Source organism: Thermobia domestica, unplaced genomic scaffold (assembly GCF_964235325.1).
Source record: "Thermobia domestica unplaced genomic scaffold, izTheDome1.hap1.1 HAP1_SCAFFOLD_956, whole genome shotgun sequence".
In the NCBI taxonomy this organism is placed as follows: Eukaryota; Metazoa; Arthropoda; class Insecta; order Zygentoma; family Lepismatidae; genus Thermobia; species Thermobia domestica.
In genome coordinates, this window is record NW_027656666.1 from 27,431 (window position 1) to 53,399 (window position 25,969).

Genomic DNA, 25,969 nt, shown 5'->3' on the forward strand with positions numbered 1-25,969 from the left:
GTAGGCGTTTTTTTGGGAGGAAGGAGTGGATTTCGGTCTTTGTGCCCATTGAGACTTTTGATCCACATGTTAAGAACTATCAACCAGCGAAGTTTCAACAACATTAGCCGAAAGCCACTTTCCATAAGAAAAGTGCGAGGTCCTTTAGTCAGAATCTCGTAAATGCATATTTTGGTATCTTTATGGCCTTTCCAATTGTATTTTCCGTGTCAGGTCTGAAGAGAGTCTGCTTCAAGCTTTAGAAGTAATATAGTTTAATTTTATAACCTTGTGCCTTAAGAAATAGAAAAATCTCTCAGAAGGTTTGAAAAGTCATCATCGACATAATGCTAGAACATTTTGAAATGTTGTAGAACATTATAGAAAATACAGTGAAACCTCTCTAAAGCGGACAGCCGCGGGGAATCAAAAATTGTCCGCTTTAGAGAGGTGTCCGCCTTCAAGAGGTTTCAGTATTTTTTTATGTAAATTAGTGAGCAAGATAATATACAATTAGAAAAAATATTTTTGCATGAATCACGTATTTACGAATATTGCATGCATTATTCTCTGTCATCCAATACTCTATGTTCGAGGCACAATATAGAAATATTATAGTTCTCTGCACTTTACACTTATCAGTACTTCCTTCGTTTTCAGTATGGCGCTTTGATTTGTGGGGTAATTGGAGTCCTGAAGTGTCCTTTTTGAGACAATATACATACCTGAGGCCAAAAAATACTAAACTTGTCTTCTGGTTGGTTAGAGATTCCAACGGGACAGTAGCATAGCGTGTCATCCCTAACGGCGTGCAACTGTCAATCACTTTTGTGTCTAAAATAGCTTGGGTGCGAGCGGTATGCAAGCAAAGGATATAAGAGTATTGTTAAAACAGAGACGCTTCCTCTGGGTTGCTGAGCAGACACTTGAGGGGACAAAATGTCACAATGCTTCCTTGGTGACACGTGCATGAATTACTAAAAATGTATTTTTACTACAATTTCCAACTTATTTCTAGGGAAAGTGTCCGTAATACGGAGGTAAATAATACCTATAAAAGACAGAAAAGACTGTCCGTGTCCGTACTAGAGAGTGTCCGCTTTAGAGAGGTTTGTCAATATGCTTTTTCCTATTTCAGTGTTTGGGGAATACAAAATATGTCCGTTAAGGGAGGTGTCCGCTTTATAGAGTTGTCCGTTAGTAGAGGTTTCACTGTATTATAGTATGTATATAGTAACAAGTTTGATGTAGGTGTTAATGCCTAACAAAATTATACTATATTGAAAAAAAAAAAATGTGTATATATACACACACCACTGTTGTTAAAAAAAAAAACTATGTAAAGATCTGCATAGAACAAAGTCTTAAGCCTAAACCCCAGCGAAGAGTGCCCACGGGAAGCACTTGAAATGTTGGCTTAATATATATATATATTATTCAGGTTAATTTTAATTATTATTGTAATGTGTTCCGTACCTTCAATAACTAATTATAAAGTAGATATTGTTCAAAATGTATTCTTTGCACAACATTATAAAGTATTGTCTTGCTTTTTTATTGTAGGAATGGAAGCCGTCTGCGAGACCTTTTGAAGAAGGAACTGACGGTTGCAAATGTGAAGGTTGTGGACGAAGGTTCGAGAGGAAATCTGCTTTTATTTCCCATCAAAAATATTGTCATAAATACCACGAAATGCTTTCAAAATCAAAATGTAACCCAACTGAATCAGAGCATCAAGAGGTACTCCAGAAATCAAAATGTGACCCAACAACAGAATCAGACCAGCAACGACAAAACAACAACAACAACAATAATAATAATAATAACAATAACAAGGGAATGCAGAAATCACAATCTAACCACAACCACTCCCAACTGGATATAATTAGAACAAAACAACAACCGGGCTCCTTACCAGTGTCCCCTGATGTAAGACAAGATATTCCGGAGAAGAAAATTGGAATTCAGATACGGAAAGATTATCAGAAGGTTGAACAAACCACTCCAAAATCCTCGCAGAATAATTCTAATAATAATAGTAAGGACAGTAATAGCAACAATAGAGAAAGAAGGTCAGTGCTTGGTATAAAGTCGGAGAAAGAAAGTACAAGTAGCGATAAATCAGGATCGTTGACAGTCAAAACGAAAGCAGACATTAAAAGCAAAGAGGCAGAAACTAAAGATGATAACAAAACGTTGAAAGCAGAACATATTTTATCACCTGTGATGGAAAAGAAAATGTTGTCGCTAATCAATATAAAAAAGCTTCAATGTTTACCTTGCCACAAGAAATTTCAGAAAATGGCTAATTTAAGGCGTCATGTGGCAGTACATATCGGGTGGAACCGATACCAGTGTATGAAATGCTCCTACAAATGCTTTGCCAAGTATGATTGTGTGGCACATGTAACGAAAGTGCATCGTGAAAAGGAGAAAGCGCCTCAGTTTGTGAAATATATCGAAAAGCAAGATAACACGGAACGAAATTTGAGAGGGAAAAGCGAGCCAGTTAAGAAACAGACGTCTTTAGAGCAAAATCAGTGTTCTACACCTACTAGCAAAGATACAACGAATAAAACTGTTACAAAAGTGACGGGAAGTGGTGCTAAATTAAAGGAAGATTCAAATGTAAAAAGTAAAGATGAGCCCAGAGTTAGTAATAACACCCCAAAAGCCAAAAATGAAAGAGTTCAGTCGAAATCAGCCTCAAGCACGCCCATTTCCACTATGAGGGCGAAATCCGTTGGAAGCTCCAGTGTTTCGAAACTTAAAGAAACCAGATCGGCAAGTGCAAGCCCGCATAGATCTAGAGAAACAAAACAAGAGCTCTCTGCATTTAGTATGCTGGGTGCCGAGACTATAGCCAGCACACTTGTTCGAATGACGAGGCTAGCGAAGAAAGTGGAAACTGTGAAGAATATTCGCGTTACAAGAAGTCGCATGGACGATCTCGCAGCGAACCATTCCCTGTCGCGATTGAGAATCGTTCAGCAATCGCCTACGGTAAGAAGACAATCAAAGGAAGAGGAAGTAAAGTTGACGGCGACGAAGAAGGAAGTGAACAAAGAGAACACCAATAAGGAGACGGTTAAAGAAAAAGAAATGAAAGAAAATGAGGCTGAACCTATTGTCAAGGAAGAAACGACAATCGAGAAGGAAAATGACATTGTAACAGGTAAGTCCTTGTAGTATATTAATGATCATACCAAGTAATAAGGTAGCGACACGGTTATTTGTACATAGTTATGGTTAAGTGTATTATCTATGGAACTTTTGTTATTTTAAATTATTTATTTATTTATTAGCAAAATATATTAGAAATACACAGAACAGCAGGCGGATTCTGTTCCAAAAGATGCAGCTCTTCAAGGTGTTGCATCGTGACGCCTCTCCCTTGCACTGATCTTTACCCAGTGTTCATCTCTCGTCTTTTACAGCAATGACAGTCAGAATGGGATCTCGCACATGAAAATAAATTGCATGCCATTAAACCACGCTTATGAGTCTGGACCTCTAGTTCCCAAGTCTCGTCGCGAAGAAATAACTTTTTGATTCGACTGCATAGTGGACACAGTCATTTGACGCATACGGATCTTTTACGTGTAGTTGCAGCTCCAGTTTTTTGTTGAGACCTTTTATCTATTCGTCATCTTGTCAGTAGCCCCGTTCTGGCTCGACATCGACAACGTTACAATCTTCCTGAAAATCTGAACTTGCTTCTTGGTGACGACACAAGTTTTCTCGCTGGCCTGCTGCTAGTTTTAAAAGAGCTTGATATTTTGCATGCAATCTAATTTTAGTGGATTTTTTTTTTTTTTTTTTTTTTTTTTTTTTTTTTAATGTCAACTTATTCCTAGTTTTATTATTGTGGATTTCGTGTTTCATTTGTTGTTGTGATTAAACCAGGTCGTCTTATCGGTGCAAAAAGACACAGCCGTTGACGCAGCCAATATCTTACTCTACTGTACTCTACAAATAACAATTAGGTACATAACAAAATAGCACCAGCAGCGTTTATGAGTTTCATTGTCTTCTGAGTTTTTATTTTTTAAATTTATATATTTATTTATTTATTGCGAATAACAGTAGTAATCACAAAGTTAATATAAATTGTGCTACTATTGGTATACTTCGTAGAGCGAAAATCTCGCAGCTTTCAATGTTTTTTACGTCATCGTCTTTCTCACGTCAACCATAGGTTGACGGGCAATATGGAAATTTTAAAATTTTCTCTTCCTTCGGAGAGATGTTTTATCCTTTGATAAGATCTCTTCGTAAATGCATCTAGTACTATCCTTGGTCTTCCTCTTCCTGATTTTCCTCTGCCCCTTTCTCTCTATCAACACGGTGATCCGATCGGAGGGCCGAAAAGATGGCTAAGCATGCTGTTTCTTCTTTTTCCTATTATTTACATTATCTGTCGTCTTTCGTTAGCTTCCTTAGTACATCTTCATTCCTTTACCTTTCCGCCCATGACATGCGCAGCATTCTGCGCCAACACCACATTTCAAATGCTTCCAGCTTAGATATTTCAGCTTTTCTCAGTGTCCACGTTTCTGATCCGTAAAGTGCCACGCTCCATACCAGAATCTTAACCGAATATAACTGGTAATCATTTATTACTGTCATTTGTCTTGAGCACTTTGATATTGATTATCCACGTTTTAGCAATTTTTGAAAGTTAGTTGTTTGTCTAGGTGTGTTGGCTACGTGCTTATCAGTAAAACATTACTCGTTGTGTATAACTACATTCCATGAACCAAATCAAACTTGACTGACGATATTGCAGTCCATAGTGGAATTATAGTGTGTAGTATCGTGACGTGCATGATTAAATGGTTGCATTGTATTTTCCTTTCCATTTACTTTTTCGTACAGTTGCGAAACATAACTATGTACGCGAAGGAAACTACGTACCTAGAAGTAGTATATAATGGACGAATGCTCGCACAACAACGTGCAAACTAGTATATACCGTTCTGCTTACAAGTGTCTGTAATTCCAGAATATTTAGTATTTCAAGCTTTCAACTCCCCCCCCCCCTGGAATCTTGGTCACGGAGGGTAAAAACAGGAATAAAAAGAACAGAAACATCAAGGAATATAAAGGAACGGACTTACCACGGAAGAAGCTGTGTTGTAACACGTTGTCAAGTGCGTCAGCGATCTGCAGATGATGTTGAAGCAAGCTGAAATATAATGGAGTCAATTTGTGCACCTTCCCTGATTTTTGTTGGAATGTTGCCTTTTTTGTCATGCCAGTGCTGTAAAAAAATTTGTAATAACCGCCTCCCATTCGTCACTCAGCCATCCCTTGTCTAGATTTTTTTTAAAGTGAATAAATAAATTTTCAAAATCCACTCTCTTCATTTCATTGCTAGGTCCAAATAAAATTTCTGAATCTTCTACCCTGTGTTGCGCTTCTTTGGAATGTTTTGATAAACTTGACACCGGATTTTCCGCTTTCGAAACTCTGTAATGTGTTCCTTTACTCGGACTTTTAAATTTCTTTTCGTTTTGCCTATATAATTCTCTTGGCAACTGTATTTTATTTCGTAAATACCCGATTTTTCATTGGGATCCGTGCAATAACTGTTAAATTGATTGATGTTCTTTTTCAAAGTTGGTATTAAAGCTGTACGAAAAGCTGTATTTTTTTACATTTTTATTCTTGTATCCGTCTTAGTACATCAACATGTTTATAGTTGTTTACATATTTTTTCCCTTTAATACACCGGTTTTTGTGTTCTGACAGCCAATTCTTTAACAAATATGTAATTTAGTTAATGCAAATAACGTCAAAATAGCATCAATTGATGTAGTTTACATGTATCCATCCATTCCTTTGCAGTTAGTTTCTGAATCAGTTACTGACATCTTGTACAGTAAAAACCTTAGTACTCCAGAAGTGAATGAAATTCTTAATCTTGAATGTTGCCTTAAATACATTTTCTCATTTGAAGGTAATATATATCAAGTTGAAGGTGTGGCTATGGGAAACCCTTTATCACCATTGTTAGCTAAACTAGTACTTCATATGGTTGATAGTAGAATTTTGAAAGAATGGAAACTTGGTACGATTTGATATTATAGATATGTTGTTGATGAACTTTTCTAGTACAAGGACGATTCACAACTGGTTTACTTATTAAAACAATTAAATAATAATCATAAAAATTTGATATTCACGGTTGAGAAAAGAAAAGGACGGTACTCTTACGTACCTAGACCTTAATATAAGAAGAGATAACAAATTCATCACCAGGGTTCATCACAAACCAACAGCAGGTACATAGTACATTAATTATAAATCTGCACATTCAAAAGGTACCAAAGCAAATATTTGGAAGAATTTCTTTTTGCGTGCTATACGTCTTACTTCCTTAAAAACAATTTTATAGACAGATTGAATACCTTATGAAACTGGGTAATCCGAACGGGTACCCAGCTTCATTGTTAAATAATTGGTATAATCGAGTTAAAAGGAATGTGTTCCGATAAATCTGAAACCGACATAAAGGATTAGAAATGGAGTGGATTGTCTATTTTTTTTATTGACAACTGCATTTTTATTGACAACTGCATTGAGAATCTACACATAATGCGGTTTTCGAACACTTTAAAACCACCTTTGGAAAAGAACATCACCCAATTTAAGAGTTATTACACGGATCCCAATGAAAAATCGAGTATTTACGAAATAAAACACAATTGCCAAGAGAATTGTGTAGGCAAAACGGAAAGAAATTTAAAAGTCTGAGTAAAGGAATAGATTAGAGATTCAAAAGTGGAAAGTCTGGTGTCAGGTTTATCGAAACATTTAAAAGAAGCGCAACACAGGGTAGAAGATTCAGAAATTTTATTTCAAGCTAGACATGAAATGAAGAGAGTGGATTTTGAAAATTTATTTATTCATTTAAAAAAAAAAAAAAAAATCTAGACAATGGATGGCTGAGTAACGAATGGGAGGCGGTTATTACAAAATTTTCACAGCACTGGCATAACAATAAAAATAACATGAGTTGGCAACATTCCAACAAAAATCAGGGAGGGTGCACAAATTGACTCCGCCATATTTCAACTTGCTTCAACATCATCTGCAGATCGCTGGTGCACTTGACAATGTGTTTTCTGTACAACACAGCTTTCCCCTTGTTAACCCTTTGGAGCTCATATGGTACAATTTGTACCATACGGGTGTTTCATGGTACATTGCGTTATACCTCTACTATTTGAGCTTTTTCGTCTCTCTCTCTCTCTCTCTCTCTTTTTTTTTTTTTTTTTTCTCCAAGTCCAGAGGCATTGTAGAAGACCTTACGTATGGTTTCACACCTTCCTGCGTCGAGACTTAGGAGGTGATGACGTCATAATTCTAAAATATATATTTTCATTTATTAAGCCTATGTTCATTATTTTTTGGCGGGCTTATTTTTGCACGTAAAAGGTTGAAAATTTGCACAAACATTCAGTCCACCGAGTAGTATTTACCAGATTTTTTTTTTTCAGATTTCTGAGTCAAAATAGGGGGGGGGGATCCAGAGAGGCAAAGGGTTGAAAAAAGGGATATTTTTACCCAAGGCAGTTTTATTCTGAAGAGAATGATGGGCGAAACATGACCCCTAGGGTAGGGATGTCTCAGGAATTTTTTACCTGAGATCATAGTGTTTTGCGGTAATTTGGGGCATTGTGGGAATTCTTGATAAAATTTCTCCCTCCCTTAGTATTCAATATAGAAACTTGAAATTTGGCACACACATTCAGTATACCAAGTACTATTTATCAGATTTTTTAAAAATGTCTACGTTCACACAGGGCCGTTCCAGGGGGGTCCAAAGTGTGAAAAAAATTCCCTCCGAAATTCTCCCTTTGACATAATTTTTCCCAGTCCTGGTATATGGTATGAGCATGCAAGTGGTACCATTTGAAAGCCAGCTCCATTCTGAAGAGAATGAGGTATGAACCATGATCCTAGGATAAATAGTGACGATGCAGTAGCTGCTTGACTGTAAGTCTAAAAAATACCCCAAAAACCCCTTGGTCCCGAAAGGGTTAAGTCCATTCCTTTTGTATTCCTTGATGTTTCTGTTCTTTTTCTTCCTGTTTTTAACCTCCGTGACCAAGACTCCAGGGGAGAATCAAAAGCTTGGACTCCTAAATATTCAGGAATTGCAGAAACCTGTAAGCAGAATAATAGTTACAATTCCTGAGCTTTATTTACTGAACTCTTTTCTCCAGTCGACTTTCGGTTTATTTGAATCAGCTTTAGCTGTCTTCTGTCCTTTTCTTTTCTCATGATGTGTTTGTGGGATTGAATTTCGTGTTTTATCTGAATTATCTGGTTCCTTTCTGTCTTCGGAAAATTTTCTTGTGTTTTATGTACTCCTCCAACCTAATGTTAACTGTTTGATTGCAGTTGAGGTCATATGACCAGGTATATAAACGGTTGTTCATTGAAAAGAAGAAAATACGAGATGAAAAATCTATTATTGACTTTATTCAAGTACATACCTTAGCTATTTTTCTGCGTTCTCACCACGAAGCTCTCAAGGGCTTTTGGTAGCGTGAAGCAGCCTTTCATAGAACCTCTGAGAACTGATGTTGATACTGACTCGAGAATTGAACGTTAAATAATAATTAGATCTAATTTTTCTTTACTGATAGGCTGATCCGTGTTTCATTGAGCTATTTAAAAACAAGGAAGATCTCAGGGGCTTATGTAAATTATATATATAATTTTACATCTTGTAATTAAGATTAGAGATAAAAGATAACCAAAGAAGGTCTTGCCTTTCTGCAGAATTGATAAACAAATAGCAATACAATGTACGGTACGTACCTCTAGGTTTCGAAGTAACCTCCATCAGTGTCCAGCATCTTTTGTCAATGTTCCTAGAGCTGCATAATACACTGGTAATAAAACTCGGCGTTCGTGGAAGCAAAGTCCGTGAGTATATTCCGCAGGTTTCCTTCGTTAGCAATAGGTCTCCCACGAAGGTGGTTGTCGAACTAATAAAACAGGTGGTAATCTGTTGGCTTAAGGTTCGATGAATATGATCCATGGCATATTGTTTACCAGCCAAGTTGTTGAAGGATGTCTCAGGTACTCTTTGCCACATGTGGCTTGCCATTGTCGTGCAGATACATCACATCCTTGCGATTCACCAATGCCGATTTCTGCTGCAATGCACGGTGCCCCCTTTTGAACTGTGAAGAGCAATGATGGTCTGACCAAGCGGAAGGAGCTCGTGATGCACTACCTGCCGACAATTCCACCATACAGAGAGGATACATAACCTTTCACGGCTGCAAAGGTGATCTTGAGGTGTGAGGAACAGGGTCACTTGGCGACAATCAATGTCTGATACGCTTGGGAGTGTTATAGAGGACCCACATTTCGTCACCAGTGAGCAAGCGGTCAAAGATGGGTGTGTTCAGATGCTAAATGAGCAAAATAAACAAACTGTCACTGGTTGTTTCTTGTTTGCTGCCGACACAGTGTGGGATACCCACTTGCTTAACTTGTATGACTCCCCTATCCCATGCAGGTCTGTCTGTTTCAGCGGAAACATGGAACCTTTTTACAAATTCATCTCACGTTAGACCACTACCCTCCTCGATGGCTGCTTTCAGAGCATCATCATCCAAACACGTGGTCGTCCACTGCGTGGTTCATTCGAAAGGCTCACATTTCCCGAACAAAATTTCTGAAATCAGTGCCTGGCGGTACCCAGTTTAACGTCCCACGTTATGCCCGTTATGCTAAGAGAGACGGACTAAATGCCTGGCATATGCTGCAACTGGATATGGCAGCTGACATGCTTACTTTAAAGTCATGCAACAAACACTCATTTAACAAGCTGCATGATACCTCCATTTTCTTCGACCTGGATAAACTGTGACTGCTGTGTGCGTGCAGCGTGCCTGTATTACTGAAGATCGTTGGTCAGACTAACTTCCGATTGCTTGGCAGGCACGTGCTTCGTTTTATTTCCTCTCTGAGAGCGCATGATTAATGGAATGCCAAAAACAGCAACTGAGAAGTGTAAATAAGCTGTTAACATTATTAATATCAGGAATAATTCATATCTTCTGCTATCAGTGCACGAAATCCGAAACTAAACATTCTTCTACTTCCCGAAATTCTGTAAATGCAGCTTCCTTCTATATTAAGCCTACTTCCTTGCCGCCTAAATCGAAACAAATTTCAATCTGTACATGTATGCGATTTTCTTGTTACTCACTTGTTGTTGTAGTAGCTATCAGTATTTACAGTAAGTAATAGGTGCAGGTTAAGCATATGGTGTCGGGTTTCGGAAAATTATTGTAAAATCTATCAATTTACTAACAAATTTAAGGAGCTTGTTTATGTAGGCGCAAAACATCGGTCATTAGCGTTAAAAAGTGTGGTTTATTACTGTGCATTTGTAATAAACTACACTTTATAACGGTAATGAGTAGACTCACTTAAGTTTCTTTGTAGCGCAAAACTAACTATGATAGTAGTGACCACCTAGCGCAGGTTGGTGGATGATTTCTGCATTTGTCTCCCCTCATGTTCGTACTCTCTCTTGCTAACGTGGTTCCTTCTCTGGACGCATCTCCGCTCGAGATCTCCAGTTTCATCTTGCCTTGAAGCTAAATAGATACAAAATTAGCTTGTAGTAACTACTTAGCAGAGATTGGTGCGTGGTTTTCTAGCTCGTCTTCCTTTGCATACATACCTAATGTTTGTAAAAGCAATAATTTTATGAAATATAAAATAGCTCTATCTGGGGAAAATGATGGCATTTCGGTAGGAGGTACAATGATTAGGTTCATAAGATTTGCAGAGGATATGGCGCTTGTTGCAGAAATCAATAAAATGTTAGAAAACCTGAGGATGGGCTTTGAAGAATATGTAATGAAAATAAATGTTAGAAAGATTAAAGCCGTGGTGATTGGAACGAAGAGGTCTGTCATATAAAAGTGGGAGAGGAGAAAATAGAACAAGTGAATAGTTTTCGATATCTGGGTAATATTCTTAGCAATGATATGAAGTGCGAACGTGAAATAAAAGCAAGTAAAGGAATGGCGAAAGCAGCCTTTAGGAGGAAGAAAAGTGTTTTGTGGGACATTGAATAAAGAGTTGAGAAAAAAAAAAACTCATAAAATGGTTCGTGTGGGGTGTTGTACTGTATGGGGTGGAAACGTGGACATTACGTAAAAGTGATGAAAAACGACTGGAAGCCTTCGAAATCAGGGTCTGGAGAAGAATAGAAAGAAATTAGTTGGGTCGAGCGGAAAACGAATGAGAGGGTGTTAAGATATGCTGGAGGAGAAAAGAACGCTTTTAGATATTGTTAAGAAGAGGAAGAGAAACTGGTTGGGACATTGCCTAAGAAATTGTATCATGAGGGACGCCCTAGAGGGTATGGTGGCGAGAAAGAGGGAGGGGGCGAAGGAAACTAAACTTAATGAAGGAGGCCGCGGTGGTTCAGTGGTAGAGCGTTCACCTCTGGTGCTTGGGGTCCCGGGCTCGATCCCAGTCTCCGCCAAGTGAACTTTGTGGTGGACAAATATCGTGTGCATGGGTTTTCTCGGGGTTCTCCCGTTTCCTCCCACTTTCTTCATCCCACCATTTCATTCATTATTCATCATCATCGTCTCCTTTAGCCTAACCGGCATAATCGTGGGACGTAAAACTCAGATTTCATTTCATTTTTTTATACTTAATGGATGATACAAAAATAGAAAGATCATACTTGAAGACGAAGAGGTTAGCGGTGGACCGTGGAGCATGGAAGCGTCTCAGCTACTGCAAGTGACCTGCCAGTAAGGGCAGAATACCTATGATGATTATTATAAAATAGTTGTTCCGCGCGCAGAAATAATGTTTTACGCAGAATAGTTAAATTTCTTTTCTCCTCTTAGGATAGGTTTTTCCAAGTGAAATGATAACTCAGCTCGATGGAAACACTATGTTTAGAATCTCATTTCTAACAGCTCGATGTTTTTTTCTAAGAAAGAGAAATAGAAAGCCGAAAATTGCCTTCGTCTCCCTTTTAGAAGCGGAATTTATTAAAACGTGGGGCACGTGTCCACTTATTTTCAATGAGGTTTTGAAATGCCCAGTTTCATGATCCTACCTTCGAGAGGATCGTGAGCCCTCCTCTACTCTATTTGTGGCATGCAGTTTGAACCCTCGCACTCTCCCTTAGGATACGCATTTTGATTAGTGACAAGATGAAAACCCGGCTCGAGCCACGTATTCTTAATCTGTACGAATTAATATGTAGAATAATTTTGTTTCTTATTACTACATTGATGTTAATAATGCGGTACTGAACCAAAAGTTTAACACGACTCTGGCTTATAGTACGAGCCACTTCACCACTAAATCTGCTAACCACTTCACTACAAAGTCTAGTTCGTGAGTAACCATACCATTTCTTTCTTGAGGTAGATGCTTAATATTTTTTAACAGCTTATTACAGAGACTCACATTGGGGAATAGAGTTTACACTGCCTTTGAAAATAAGGGAAAATGCAGCAAAATATGCAAAATAGGGAAATGCTGCTTTTATACCTAAGTTTTTCTCCTTTTATTATAATAATAGTACTTACTATTCATATGACTACGAGTATTGGTTAACTTATTGAGAACTTCAATCGCTATTGGAAAGAAGTAAATTTATTCACAGTTTCAAATGGTATTGAACAACAAATATAGTAGTGAATATTGCTTTAAAATATCGGAATAAGAGTGCTGAATTATAGTGTAAGAAATCGATCGACATTTGTTGCAATGAATTCAAAATGTGAAATACGGAAGAGTGACAGTCTTCCAGCAACTTAAAATAAAAGTAACAGAGCCTTTCTTACAAAAATTAAATTGTTGTAACCCTACAGTGCATGATTTTTTAAAATTGTTATTTTTCTTTTTATATTACTATTAATTGTTTACGCGCTACCAAAATGCAGGTACATGAGATCTAATGGGAGAAATTACAATTAGAACGACAGCAGAGCATACCGTAGTAAAAGCATGATATAGCAGTTTGGAGTTGTACTATTGCGGCTATAGCAAGATGTATAAAACGTAACCAGATGGCAAAACCATGCACTGGAGGGTTAACTTTATGACAAGGGATCTAACTGCCAATCTTTATTTTAGTGTTATTATGTACCTTCAGTATGTCTTTTAGGTTAGAGTATTTTATTCAGTCAACCAGTCTTTTCTGTTGAAATGAAATACATTAAATGACTAAGATCTTTTGCCTGTCGGATGTGTAATTTTAAGCAAGCTTAATTAATTCAGTTAAACGAAACTTTAATTTGCATAATACAAAATGATATATTAGGAAATTGACCGGTTTTAAATTTTAATTTTGTTTTATAAATAGTCGATTAACCTTCCGGCAAGGGCTTTAATCTGCAGAGTCAGTAACTCTTACATTCGTGATATACTATAAAATTTTCTGGTCTCTGATTTTTTTTATGCCAGCTGCCAGGTTATATTTTTTTATCGCAAATTTTTGCGATAAAAACTCATGTTAGTAATTATGTGAAAATACTCATTGCGTATCATTAAGCTAAAACACATCTGTTGTAGTAATTTTACGACAACAATGTTGGCAGGGCCACATTTGTCAAAAAAAAAAAAAAAAAAAAAGACTTACGTTAAATAGCCTTTTTACATGGCAATTCTGCATGAACTTTGTCACATTTTGACACCAATGTATAAATGTTGATGCATACTGCACATATACACAGGGATTGCCATGCAGAATTTTACATGGCAATCAGTTTTCTGCAACTGAATATTGATTTTTTTTTTCATTTTGTACATTTTTTATTGTACACTTTCGGTACTTTCTTTTGCCACTACACAAAAACGTTGCAAATTCCAACATTGGGCATGTTCTCAAAAATATCTACATAGAACACTCTTATATTTGTTTCAAGTCTCATGTCTTTATCGTTCTTGGTCCAAAGATATTCGCAATCAAACTTTGGGTTGCGCAACTTTACGAACACACTGTATAATTGTTTTAAGCAAAGTGCTGTACTTTTGCCTATGAGGTGTTCGCAGCACTGAAAATAAAACTATCAGAAGAATAAAGTAAGTGCTGATGCAGAAAGATTACAGCAATATTATTCAATTATATGTGCTTTCCGAAGTGCCTTTGTTTAAATAAAACCATACTTTTCTTTTAAGTCTGCTCAGCTTGTTTGCTTGAAGTTCTTCCAATGCTTAATTTTAATGATATTGTAGAATGTACAGTATATGTTCCTTTCTGACCTTATCACGTTAAACTGCAGCGTTTATTTACTTTTTTTTTTATTTTTTTAAAGACAGATCTGAAACAAAACTTCAAAACAGGGTACTCATACAAGCAACAAGTACAATGTCAATATGAGAAAAGATCATAATTATAGATTACGTAGTGTTTATCTCTGAATTTACAATTAGGCGTAGAATACCATTTTTTAATGCGAAGACTTTTTTTAAAAAAACAAGATACTATAATTTTGCTATTTTCGCCAACAGGTGGTGAAGATACCAGCACAGAACCTAAAGATAGTTCAAATGCTGTCGTTACCTCAAGTTCAGAAATATCTAACGAAGAACCAAACCCAATACAGCGTAGTGATAGTTCCGAAACCGCTAGTGTCACAGAATCAACCAAGGTCTGTGTTGATAGTGCATCAGAACCTGAATCTTCTGCATCAAGTCTGGAGGATTCAATCAGTGAAATTGATGTGGTTGCTGATACAGAAGATGAGAACGCTATTGTGACTATTCCGGAGCTGGAACCTGTAACTGAGCCCAGACCTCAAAAGACCGAGGAGATCAAATTTGTTCCTACGATTCCAGACATTGTGAAACGTGAACGACCTGTGAGGAACCGCGTAAAAGCAGAAAAAGAAGATTTCATCTATAGTATGACGAGTACCGAAAAACGACCGAGTCCTAGGAAACCAGAGACTAACAATAAGGAGCAGGTGCATGGGAGCGGAGAGACGCTGGTACGCAGAAGTCTTAGTTTTCCACTATCGTCACCTAAGGAAGTGAAAAATTCAAAGAGAAAACGACAGGATGTAGGTTTAGACAATGCCAATGCCAAAAGACCGCATCTTTCCTTAAGTAATGGCGATGAGGTGGAGTTGGCGAATCGATTACTTGTTCCTAATAAAATGCCCCTGTGTAATAGTAGTGGTAGTACCAGTAGCAACAGTAGTAGTAATGGTAGTACCACTAACAGTACCACAGTGGACAATGAAGTTCTAGAAGAAAATTCCAGACCCCAGGCGGAAAAAGTAGTCTCGAGTACGTCGTCAGAGGCTAATAAACTAAGTAGTAATAATAGTGATAGTGAACCCATTTCTCCCGCGGTATACAACATATCAACGCGTAAGTCGACGCGAGTGATGGACAATGCAGCGAAAAATGAAAGTGAGAATGTCGAAGTGGAGATTTCTGGGACGACGCTCACAAAACCTGTTCCATCTAAAGAAAAATCTCGTGGACCATGTCTGGTAAATAGTGTAAAGTGTGATGCAAGTGAAGACAAGGGAAACTGAAGATTTATATGGATGGTTGTTATTGTTATAAATATTTTTTTTTTTTCTGTAATATGACTTTTAAGTTTTAGGGAGAGGAAATACAAAACGTACTTATCTGTGGAATTGATGATAGAAGAAACTAGAGACGATGTGTGATCATCTTCGCCTATTTAGTACTACTTTCGGGCGTATACGTACCTGATTATATTTTTTCGTCTTTACTAATGCGGAAATGAGAAAGTGGGATTATTTCGGTCGTATATATAGTTGGAAGTGTGTAACGTTACTTCATTACTGTGTACTACGCATGCGCCTTTCGATTAGTGAAAAATGTGCTGGTTTTGATTTTTTTTTAATGTATCTTGTGCGTGCAGACATGCTAGTAACGGAAACTTTAAAACTGTGTGTACTCCCTCTGGTGGGAGATTTTGTATGCTAATAGAGCATAATGAATTTTTTTTTCTCGTATGACTTGAATATGTTGCATAATGAGTTTCGTGAGTACAAGTTGGTTCTCCAATTTGTTAACCATGCATTGTTTTATGTTCCCCTTGTCTTCTAGGTTAGAATCCGCAAAAATGGTCTTTGACTTCCGGAAATTTGTATAAAGATTAATAAAATTATTTATTTAAGGCTACATGAATCAGTAAACTTGACACACAAAAGTTACTATTGGGTTGGCCCATAAGTGTTTGCGTTTTTGTTAAAATTTTGTATGAAAAATAAAATGATGTGGCAATGTGTATTATGTTATTCGATAGGGCGTTATGTGCTCGACAAAATGGTGTGTTCAGATTTTTTTATACTGATATACTTTCTGTTCTTTAAGGTCATTAAAATGGAGTATCAAGTCTACAGGAAAAAGCATTTTTGACACCTGCTGCTATTTGGGTTTAATCAGAAGTTGTTCGAGAGATTTGTGAAGCTCGTGGCGAGAAATCGCTGCTTGTGTCCACGTGTTGACCGATGACGGGCAAGCAAACTGGCGGCGATTATGGCTCGTTGATTTTTCTTGTCGTCGGTCAAAGCATGCAGAACCCACGCGTCAACTTTTGAACCTTCCCCGTCGAGTGAAGGTGACGCTCTATAGCAGTGTGGGACGCGCTTCCATTATCTCTACCGATTCCTTTGTTGTTTGGCTGTGAATCTTCGTGAATAAACTGATCCAATCGTTTCTCATCGAACTGAACGGGGTGTTCGGTGCGATGCACGTCTCTGAGGTCGAAATTGTCGTCTTTGAAATCGCATAGACCAATATTGAGCCTTCCTGAGAGGCATCGCTTCTTCACCATAAACTTCACAAATTTCTCTAACAACTTCTGCAGATTTTGCACCTCGATTAAACCCAAACAGCAGCAGCAGGTGTCGAACAATACTCTTTTCTGTCCACGACTCCATTTTAATGACCAGAAGAACAGAAAGTATAATCAGCATAAAAAAATCTGAAAACACCATTTTCTAGAACACACAATGCCCTATCGAACAACATAACACGCATTGCCACATTTTATCTCTCATGCTAAATTTTCACTGAAAAAAAAAAAAAAATCGCAAACATTTATGGGCCAATCAAATATATATATATATATATATATATATATATATATATATATATATATATATATATATATATATATATATATATATATATATATACATATATATATATATATATATATATATATATATATGCATAGAGAGAGAGAGATACAAAGCCAGTAAGCACCTAAATGCTAATACCTTAGAAGATGACATAATCAAACAGAAATGTAAAATCTCCATTACAAAAGTGTACGTACTACTTTGTGCATCTTAAAACTACTAATAAGTTGGTTGCTTTTGTTAGTACAGAATCTGTGCATTAATGTAAAGTAAAACCGTGTATTACGAGTTCTGTGAACTTGATATTTTTCTAATTTCTGTAAAAAAAAAAGAGTGTCGTGTGTAAGTGGTATATGCAAAGGACTACTTCGTTCGTTATGCATAATTCAGGAATATTTTTTTATTGCTATCTCTGGTCCATACTGTGTTTGTTTTTATTTTATGTCATGCCGTGCTGTTAGATAACCTTTCCGATATTTGTCGTAAACAGCATAATTTAGATGTAGTAGTTGTTTTAGCAGCGAAACCTCGTAATTTTTGCTTATAAACGATTGACTTAAAATAGTTTTCAGTAATCGACCTTTTTTGTCCATTTTATAAAAAAATAGTTCTGTTAACAATAAAAAAAACTGACGCTCATTTATGTAAGAAAGAAAAAAAAAACCTTTTTTGATGGATATCCAGGTAATTGTAAAGGTACAAGATTTCCAGTGGTAACTTGTGCTGTAATTAAATTTTATTCAAAGGCAATGCGAGGATTTTTTTTCTGCAATTTGTAAATAGCCTCTTTATAGGTTATTTGTCTGTAGGAAAAATAAGTCAATGTAAAAAAAAAAAAAAAACTTACCTAATACTTGTTTTTCTACTAAGTAATGAAAAGAAAATGTGTACATCAATTAAAGATGATTATAATACTAATTAAAGAAGAATTAAATATTTATTAGTTGTGTTTTTATTGTTCCCTAAGAACTGAGCCTCCTCCTAGGAGTGAAAAGGACCTTATAGTAGGACTAAAGAACTTAATTTCTGTTGTTTGACTTTTAAGTACATTGACATTTTACAACTAAGACACTACGTTGATAGTGTAAAGTATGTATATAATATGATTGTGTTTAATAGTAGCCTTAACAAAGCAAAAAATCTCTAAACTACGTGGATCAGTCAAAAAGTTAGTTGCACTACTTCAGAAAATAAAACAGGATAGAAATTTTACAATAACTATATTTGTATCGTAAAGTTCCATTCACAATCTACGTTTCAACGTAATTACATCCGTTAGTTAAGCATTTATCGAGGCGTGGTACAAGTTTTCTATGCCTCCTGCAAAGAAAACCCCGTCTAATGCCCGGTAACCTTTCTTGGGCTGCAGCTTTCACCTCCTCATCCGAGTGGTATTGTCGCCATGAAAGTTCGTCTTTCATGGAACCAAAAACACGTGGAAGTCACATGGTGGAAGGTCTGGGTTATAAGGAGCGTGATCCCACACTTCCCACCTAAATTTTGTCAGAAGTTCTCACGATTGTTGTGCTGCATGCGGTCTTATATTATTATACAGGAGTACAATGCCTGTGGACAGTTTAACATACACTTTATGTAACTGCCGATAAATTTCAGTGCAGTTAACACATTTTCGCCCACAAAAAGCAAATAATTGCACGCATTTCCAATTTGGACGTCTCTTGCAGCTGTCGAGACATGTTTACGACTGATTATCAGAACACCCACACTTGCCTTGTGAAAGCCGTTATTTCACACGATACAGCTACATGTCTGCAGTGTTGCCACGCAGTTGCATCAAAATAGCCTTTGACGGAAAATATTTACGGAGGAGTGCAACTTACTTTCTGACTGACCCACGTAGTAACGTTCGATTTTCATGACATTTGTCATGTGTTACGGAAAGAACGATCTTGTGTCATTGTAACTGAAGATTTGGCTGACACATGTTCGTTTCTTCTGTTTGTACTTTATTATTATTATTATTATTATTTTAAAAGAAGGGGGCTTGAAGGTGTTCATCGAAAACGTTCACGTTTGTTGAGTTTTTATTTGTATTAAATATACTCTTAGTGCGAAATTGATGTACGTTTGATTTTTTTTTTTTTTTAATTCCCGAACTGAGGTTTCTTTTTGTTTTCACCTTGTATCAGTAGTAAGTTATTTGTTATTAGTAACAATGGAAAAAAAAATCAGTATTAAAAAAAAAAATGGTTTTCAAATAAATGTTATTTGGATAACTAACTTGGTCGATTATTTCAAGTTGTAGTGCAATATTTATTTATTTGCAGTTAAATTTATATTCAAAGAAATGAAACACGTTTTCCACCTATGTTAATTTGTATTATTATTATTATTTGTAACGATGTGTTTAATCAACAGGTGAATTTATAAATTTAAAAACTGACGAATGTGTGTATGATGATGATGCAACTTAATGTCTTTTATCGTGATCAGTTGAACATATTATATAGTTGGGTAATTGCTGTGACATCATTTTTAAATTTGAATTTATACAGAGTTCAGCAGTGAATTGTGCCATTTTAAAACTGGTATTACGAGGAAATGATGAAATTGATGTGGGTGTAACAAGTTGGAATACAATTTAGATATAAAAAAAATTTACTTAATTGTGAATTTAGGTCACCAAGCAGAAGACACAAAGTTGCTCGAAATAAAGAAAATAGTGTTGCATCTGAAACGTTTGCTGTCCACAAATGATCGCAGTTCCGCTTACATCGTAAGTTTTTTCGAACTTCTTCCTTACTGCAAGAAACTGACTTTTTTTTTTTTTTTTAAGTAATAATTTTACTGTTTTCTGTTTGACTTAAATACACAAATAAGTAAATGCTTTTATATTTGGTTTGTATTGCGGTTATACTGAGATATCTATGATTAACACAAAGCGGGACGTACGCAAGAGGTATCGTAGTCATAGCAATAACTAACTTTTCTTGCAAATCTAGACATCGGTAATTCTTACATCAATATTCATGAACATTCTGTTTATGGTGAGGGGGGAATGATTTTAATGTATGTAATTGTATGTTTATTCATGTCTGTTGAAACTTCCCAAGTATTGAATCATGACTAGACATTGACAAATATGAAACGGGTACTTGTAAAATATAGAGGTCTGGAGAGTACAAGTCCTGTAGATCAATCAGGTCTGTTCCTAGCTCAGGTACGATATTTTCTTGCGTTTAGTGTCGCAACTTGTGAAGTATTGAAAGCCAAGTCGTTTTTGTTTTTCGACTAGTGCTAAGCTCATGCACTTACTGTACTCATGGTGAAATAGTTAGGGATGTCCAGAACTGGTTCCTGATGGAACCGGTTTTCGACTCTGAACGGATCCGGTTCCAGAACCAGTTTCTCGCGGGGCTGATCTCGACGGAACCGGAACTTTGTGGCCATCCCTACTCTAAACCCGAGCTGCTGCCAGGCTGTGAACAGTGTGCTAGATGAAATGGTGGGAGCAACAAGCAGGCGGCGGCCCGCTTGTCTCATTTGGGTAAACACCCACTGGTGGATCATTTTTTTTCTGTGGCGCACAAGCTGGTCTGGGCGGGAGGGCACAAGCGCGTGGTCCTCTTTGCAGTGTTTTGAAATTGAACTTTATGCCTCCTTTACGGGTCTCTGGAGGCTTTCGGATCCAGCTCTGGAACCGGGTTTTCCGATCCAGGTCTGGAACCGGTTCTGAAAATTGGATCTCTCATTATGTTTGTCAATGCATGAACTTGAACGATGATTTCAGTACTTGGAAACAAATTCAAAGACAGAATTACAATTGAGTTTTGAAATATCCAGACTTTTCTTTACTGTCTTTTGGTAAGTCATTTCGAAGAGTAATGAACTAAAAGTACAATCACGGACAAAACTTCAGTAATTGAATTTAAACAGTCCGTGATAGTATCCTAACTTGTTACACCCAAATAAATGTCATCATTTTAAGATTGCCACATTCAATGCCGCACATTGTGACATATAGAATGCACTTAGATCTAATTCAAACTGTAAAATTAGTAATACTTTAAACTTCAACTAATAAGTTTCCCTATAATGAAAAAAAAAGAATTTTTTTTTCTTTCTTCAAATTGTTACTACAAATATCCTGCACACTGCACATCCTTTCCTTAAAGATTTGTTAAGTCCAAATCCAACTTTTGGTGGCCAATAACTCGGAAACGAAAGGTCTCCGTTTGACCAAATTTGAAATATCGGAAGACCTTACGCGTAATATGGATATGAAATAGCTTGTTATGCAGGCTCTGGTTCTGTACTTATTCGCCATCGATAACATACAATCTCTGGAAACTTAAGGTATACATACCACAATGCTTTATATGCGTACTAAGGTCGTTAAGATCTACCATCTTACTAACTTTGTTCAAGGTCAAATACGTTCTATTGATTGCTGCTTGTGAATTAGTTTTGAAAAGGGCCTATTCGGTTTTGTCATGAGCAACTGTGTCATGTGATCAGGTCAAAAGTCACGTTGTGTGATAAGTCTGGAGATTACAAATCAAGATGTGAGATATTTCAAACACACAACCTCCGCATGGGCGCACTGGGTAATTCGAAGAAAATGCATGTACTTTGTCACTATTATTGATTTTACACAAATAACTTGACTTTTGACAGTGTTCTATCCATGTTTGTCTTTCATCGTTTCTAAACTCTTCATTATGTCTGCAATACACTTTCAATTAGCCATCTCATAGTTTTTGAGATTTGTGGACGACTTCATTTTTGTCACTGATTTTCCTTTGACTTTAACGTTCATGATTCGTGATTTTTTTTATTTATTTATTTTATTTATTTATTTATTTTGCTATGTTCCATCCATTGTAGGACAATCTCCTTTTTGAATGTAGATTCTACATAGTGTGTTCTATACTTAAGATGATTTTCAGCCATCTCCTTCTTTTGGTTTTTGAGATAAGAGAAGAAGTGTTTCCCATTGATTTTCCATTGACTTTAATGTTTGTTTCCTGATTTATTTTGACTATGTTCCATCCATTTTAGGACAATTTGCTTTTAAAATATACAATCTACGTGTCTCCTTTACATTTGAGCTGAATTTCAGTCATCTCCTTTTGGTTTTTGAGTTAAGTTTAGGAATTATTTGTTTTTCATTGATTTTCCATTGGCATTAATGTAAATATTGCATGCTTTTTTATGTCACGTACCCGCCAGGAAGGACATACAAAAATCTTTTTCTTTGTTATCTCTAAGTATTAAAAACAGTTCAAGATATGGAAATGACTGAAAACGATGGAAAGCAGTATGCAACCGAATAGAACCTGACCTCGCATGCTAACACCCAACCTTCAGATAAATAAATATTAAAGTGTTTTTTAGTAACTAGATAAAAGGGAAAAACAAAGATAAAATTCCAAATAAAAAGGTGGGTGGGAGCAGCGGGGGCATCTCACTTTCATCGCCGTTCTTCGCAGTTAATCTCCTCGACACAAAGTGATTGAAGGTCTGGTCTTCCTGGAGTATGGGACTGAAACCTGCAGCGTAGGTCATTTTCTCTCCTCTCTCTGATTTATGAGCTGTGGATTTGGGTAGCAAAGTCGGTATCCCGTGAGGGGATAAGATACCTTACTGTAATCCACTATACTATCTGTAATACAACAGCCAATAAACCAGTTACTGTTCAAATTAAAATAATTCCTTTCAATAGACGAAATTAACAAATAAGCAATTTTCCTAATTGTCTCTCTAGAGCATCGAATCCGATAATTTTAAAGGATCGAAACATTTAAAAAAATGATTATTATTATATTCCATCCATTTTAGGACAATTTGTTTTTCGACTATAGAATCTACATTCTCTTCTATATTCAAGCTGATTTTCAGCCATCTTCCCTAAAGTCTGTTCACATCATTGCAATCGGATAGGCCCTTTGACTACGTTCAAACCGCACTTTCGATGACCAATAGCATAAGAGCCATAGATCTGCACTTGACCATATCTGAAATAGTGGTAGATCTTGATAAGCTTGGTGGATATATTAAACACAGACTGTTTCTCAAAATTAATATCGGGGGATTTGTGGCATCTATTAACGTACAATTATACATCAAATGAAAGAGCAGCTCAAACAGCTTTTGCTACAGGTGTTCAATTTGAGCACAGTTCGTCACATGACACACATCGAATCGATAGGCGAGATCTTCCCAAACCTTCATCAGTATGTTTGGAGTAATTGTTGCAACAACTGCTTCAATTCTCTTTCTTAAATTCCTCAATCTCCGTAAAATTCTCCACACAGACGTCACTGCATTTGCTAATTCACGACTAGCCATCCAAATTGATTTCTTGGGGCTACGCGTCTAGTGTTGCCACGAGACAGAACCCTTTTAGACGAGACACTATTTGTCCCGTCTCGAAAACGAGACGAGACGGGACGTCTTGTGAAATGTCTCGTCTCGAAAATGAAAACGCTGGCGGAAATGGCCAAGATTGAAATTGCCAATGGTCATATAGATTGCAAAAGGAAAATCCCCTTTGTGAGAAAACATGTTGAAAAGCCTTCATAGAAAAGTGTCTTCTGTCTATTGAATAAAACAATCGTGATACATGAGCTTCCAGGAATATCATCCTTAATGTCTTGTCCCCAATTCCTCTTGCTGTAAACTGAGGATTTCTCATTTTTTTCATTTCTGGCTGGAATGATGACAAACAAAATCAAAGACAGGGAAGATTTTTACAAGATCAAGAAGCCGAACTACCACCACCATCTATTCAATTTGAAAACTGGGTAAGGTCTACACTCATTACAGGCTGTAATTGAAAGTTCTGGCTGAGATGCCGGAAGAGAACAGAACAGACAAAACTTGTCTTTATTCTCTGGTGTCGGTATTCTTTTTGCTATATGAACCGAAATTGATCGAAAACGGCAATTGAAGTATGTCATCTTGCAACTAAAATTTTGTCTTCTCTCTCTCTCTCACACACACACACACGCATATATATATATATATATATATATATATATATATATATATATATATATATATATATATATATATATATATATATATATATATACAGGGTGGGCCATTTTAATCAATCCACGGAAATATCTGAAAAATGATAAAACATAGAAGAAATGTTTGAAGTACACGTTATATATTGCTAAGGGGGAAAACCAATTCCGCCAAAAGTACCCCTCCTCGCCCCCCGTAAATGGGGGTTACGGGGGGTAACTTTGAAATGTCAAATGGGAACATGGGTCGAGTAATACCTCGTTCGAAAGGTCTTGGAAAACTAAGTAACGCTGTGCCAAAAGATGTTTCATATTGTGCACCAGTTTCAAAATGGCCGCCATGATATGGTTCGGAAACTCCAGTACCCGCAGTATGAAAACCATGGAAGGTAAATGAATGGAACAAAATTGAAATACATAAATATCATAGGATGATCCCTGTGATCCCAGTGGCCTCCCTGAAGGGGTCTTGGGGGCTAACTTCAAAATTTCAATGTCCGACCGGACAACGGTTCGGGCGTACGATTGACCTACTCAATGCTGTTTGGAAGGCAGACTTCATGAATAGAGCATTGGTGCACTGAGTTAATGCGGATGGCCACAGTTACATTTTGAGTAACTACTAGCGATCTTTTGAGAACACTGCCATTTCACCTCAATCGTTTTCTCCTGCAAGATGTTTGATTTTGCAAGATTTATCGAACGAGGTACCACTCGACTCATGTTACTATTTGAAATTTTGAAGTTAGCTCGCAAGACCCCTTCAGGGAGGCCACTGGGATCACAGGGATCATCCTATGATATTTACGTATTTCAATTTTGTTCCATTCATTTACCTTCCATGGTTTTCATACTACGGGTACTGGAGTTTCCGAAACATATCATGGCGGCCATTTTGAAACTGGTGCACAATATGAAACATCTTTTGGTACAGCGTTACTTAGTTTTTCAAGACCTTTCGAACGAGGTATTACTCGACCCATGTTCCAATTTGACATTTCAAAGTTACCCCCCGTTACCCCCATTTACGGGGGGCGCGGAGGGGTACTTTTGGCGGAACTGGTTTTCCCCCTTAGCAATATATAACTTGTACTTCAAACATTTCTTCTATGTTTTATCATTTTTCAGATATTTCCGTGGATTAATTAAAATGGCCCACCCTGTATATATAAACACACTTTTACCATTTTACCAATCGCTCGCTTATTATACAGCAGTCATGTTGTAAAATTCACCTCTTCGTTTGGAAAGCGGGCGAAGGTCAAAGAAAGCAAAGATATTATCGAACTCTTCAAATTGTTCGCTTTCAGCAAAATTATGATACTAACAATAACACTTTAGGTGAAAAGGTTTTACAGGGGGGCCTTCGTTTTGTTACGCGGAAATGTTTGATCTGACCAGAGTGCGAAATTGCCCTCTGCTTCCATGTTGAGAGGAGGGGAATACTTCCCTTTCCTAGTGAATAATATTCATTAGAACCTGAATTATCTTCAAAAATGGTTTCTTACAGAGTGTAAAGAACATTTGGTATAATATTTATGGAACTCCGTTGAAAGCAGAAAATATCATGAGAAGGATCAAAATTCGAACATTGAAGAACATAATTAACAGAAAAGAAGTAGGATACCCAAACCATAATTTTAAACCTGCTATAAAATGTATATCCTATATTTTTACTAATTCCTTACTCCCATGAAAGTATCCTGGGGAGGATATTCTCTCCAATTTTTTCAGACTGAAATCCTTTTATCCCGTACGATTTTGCCCCCTGACACAATACGAAAAAAACAAATGCTGTTAAAATCCATACACATGACCCTTCCGGGACTCAACCCGGGGCCTTCAAGC

The 25,969-nt window shown here is 36.8% G+C and overlaps 1 protein-coding gene across 1 annotated transcript in view; it reads left to right on the forward strand.

Annotated features, from left to right (window-relative positions):
• The window catches only part of LOC145677498 (uncharacterized), a 41,854-nt gene extending 23,788 nt beyond the window's left edge, over nt 1-18,066 (forward strand). The window contains exons 5-6 of the mRNA XM_081747976.1: nt 1,543-3,154; nt 14,509-18,066. Coding sequence (XP_081604102.1) covers nt 1,543-3,154; nt 14,509-15,542 — 2,646 coding nt within the window. The 3' untranslated portion in view covers nt 15,543-18,066. The remainder of the gene's footprint in view (nt 1-1,542; nt 3,155-14,508) is intronic.
• Nucleotides 18,067-25,969: the final 7,903 nt, after the last annotated feature.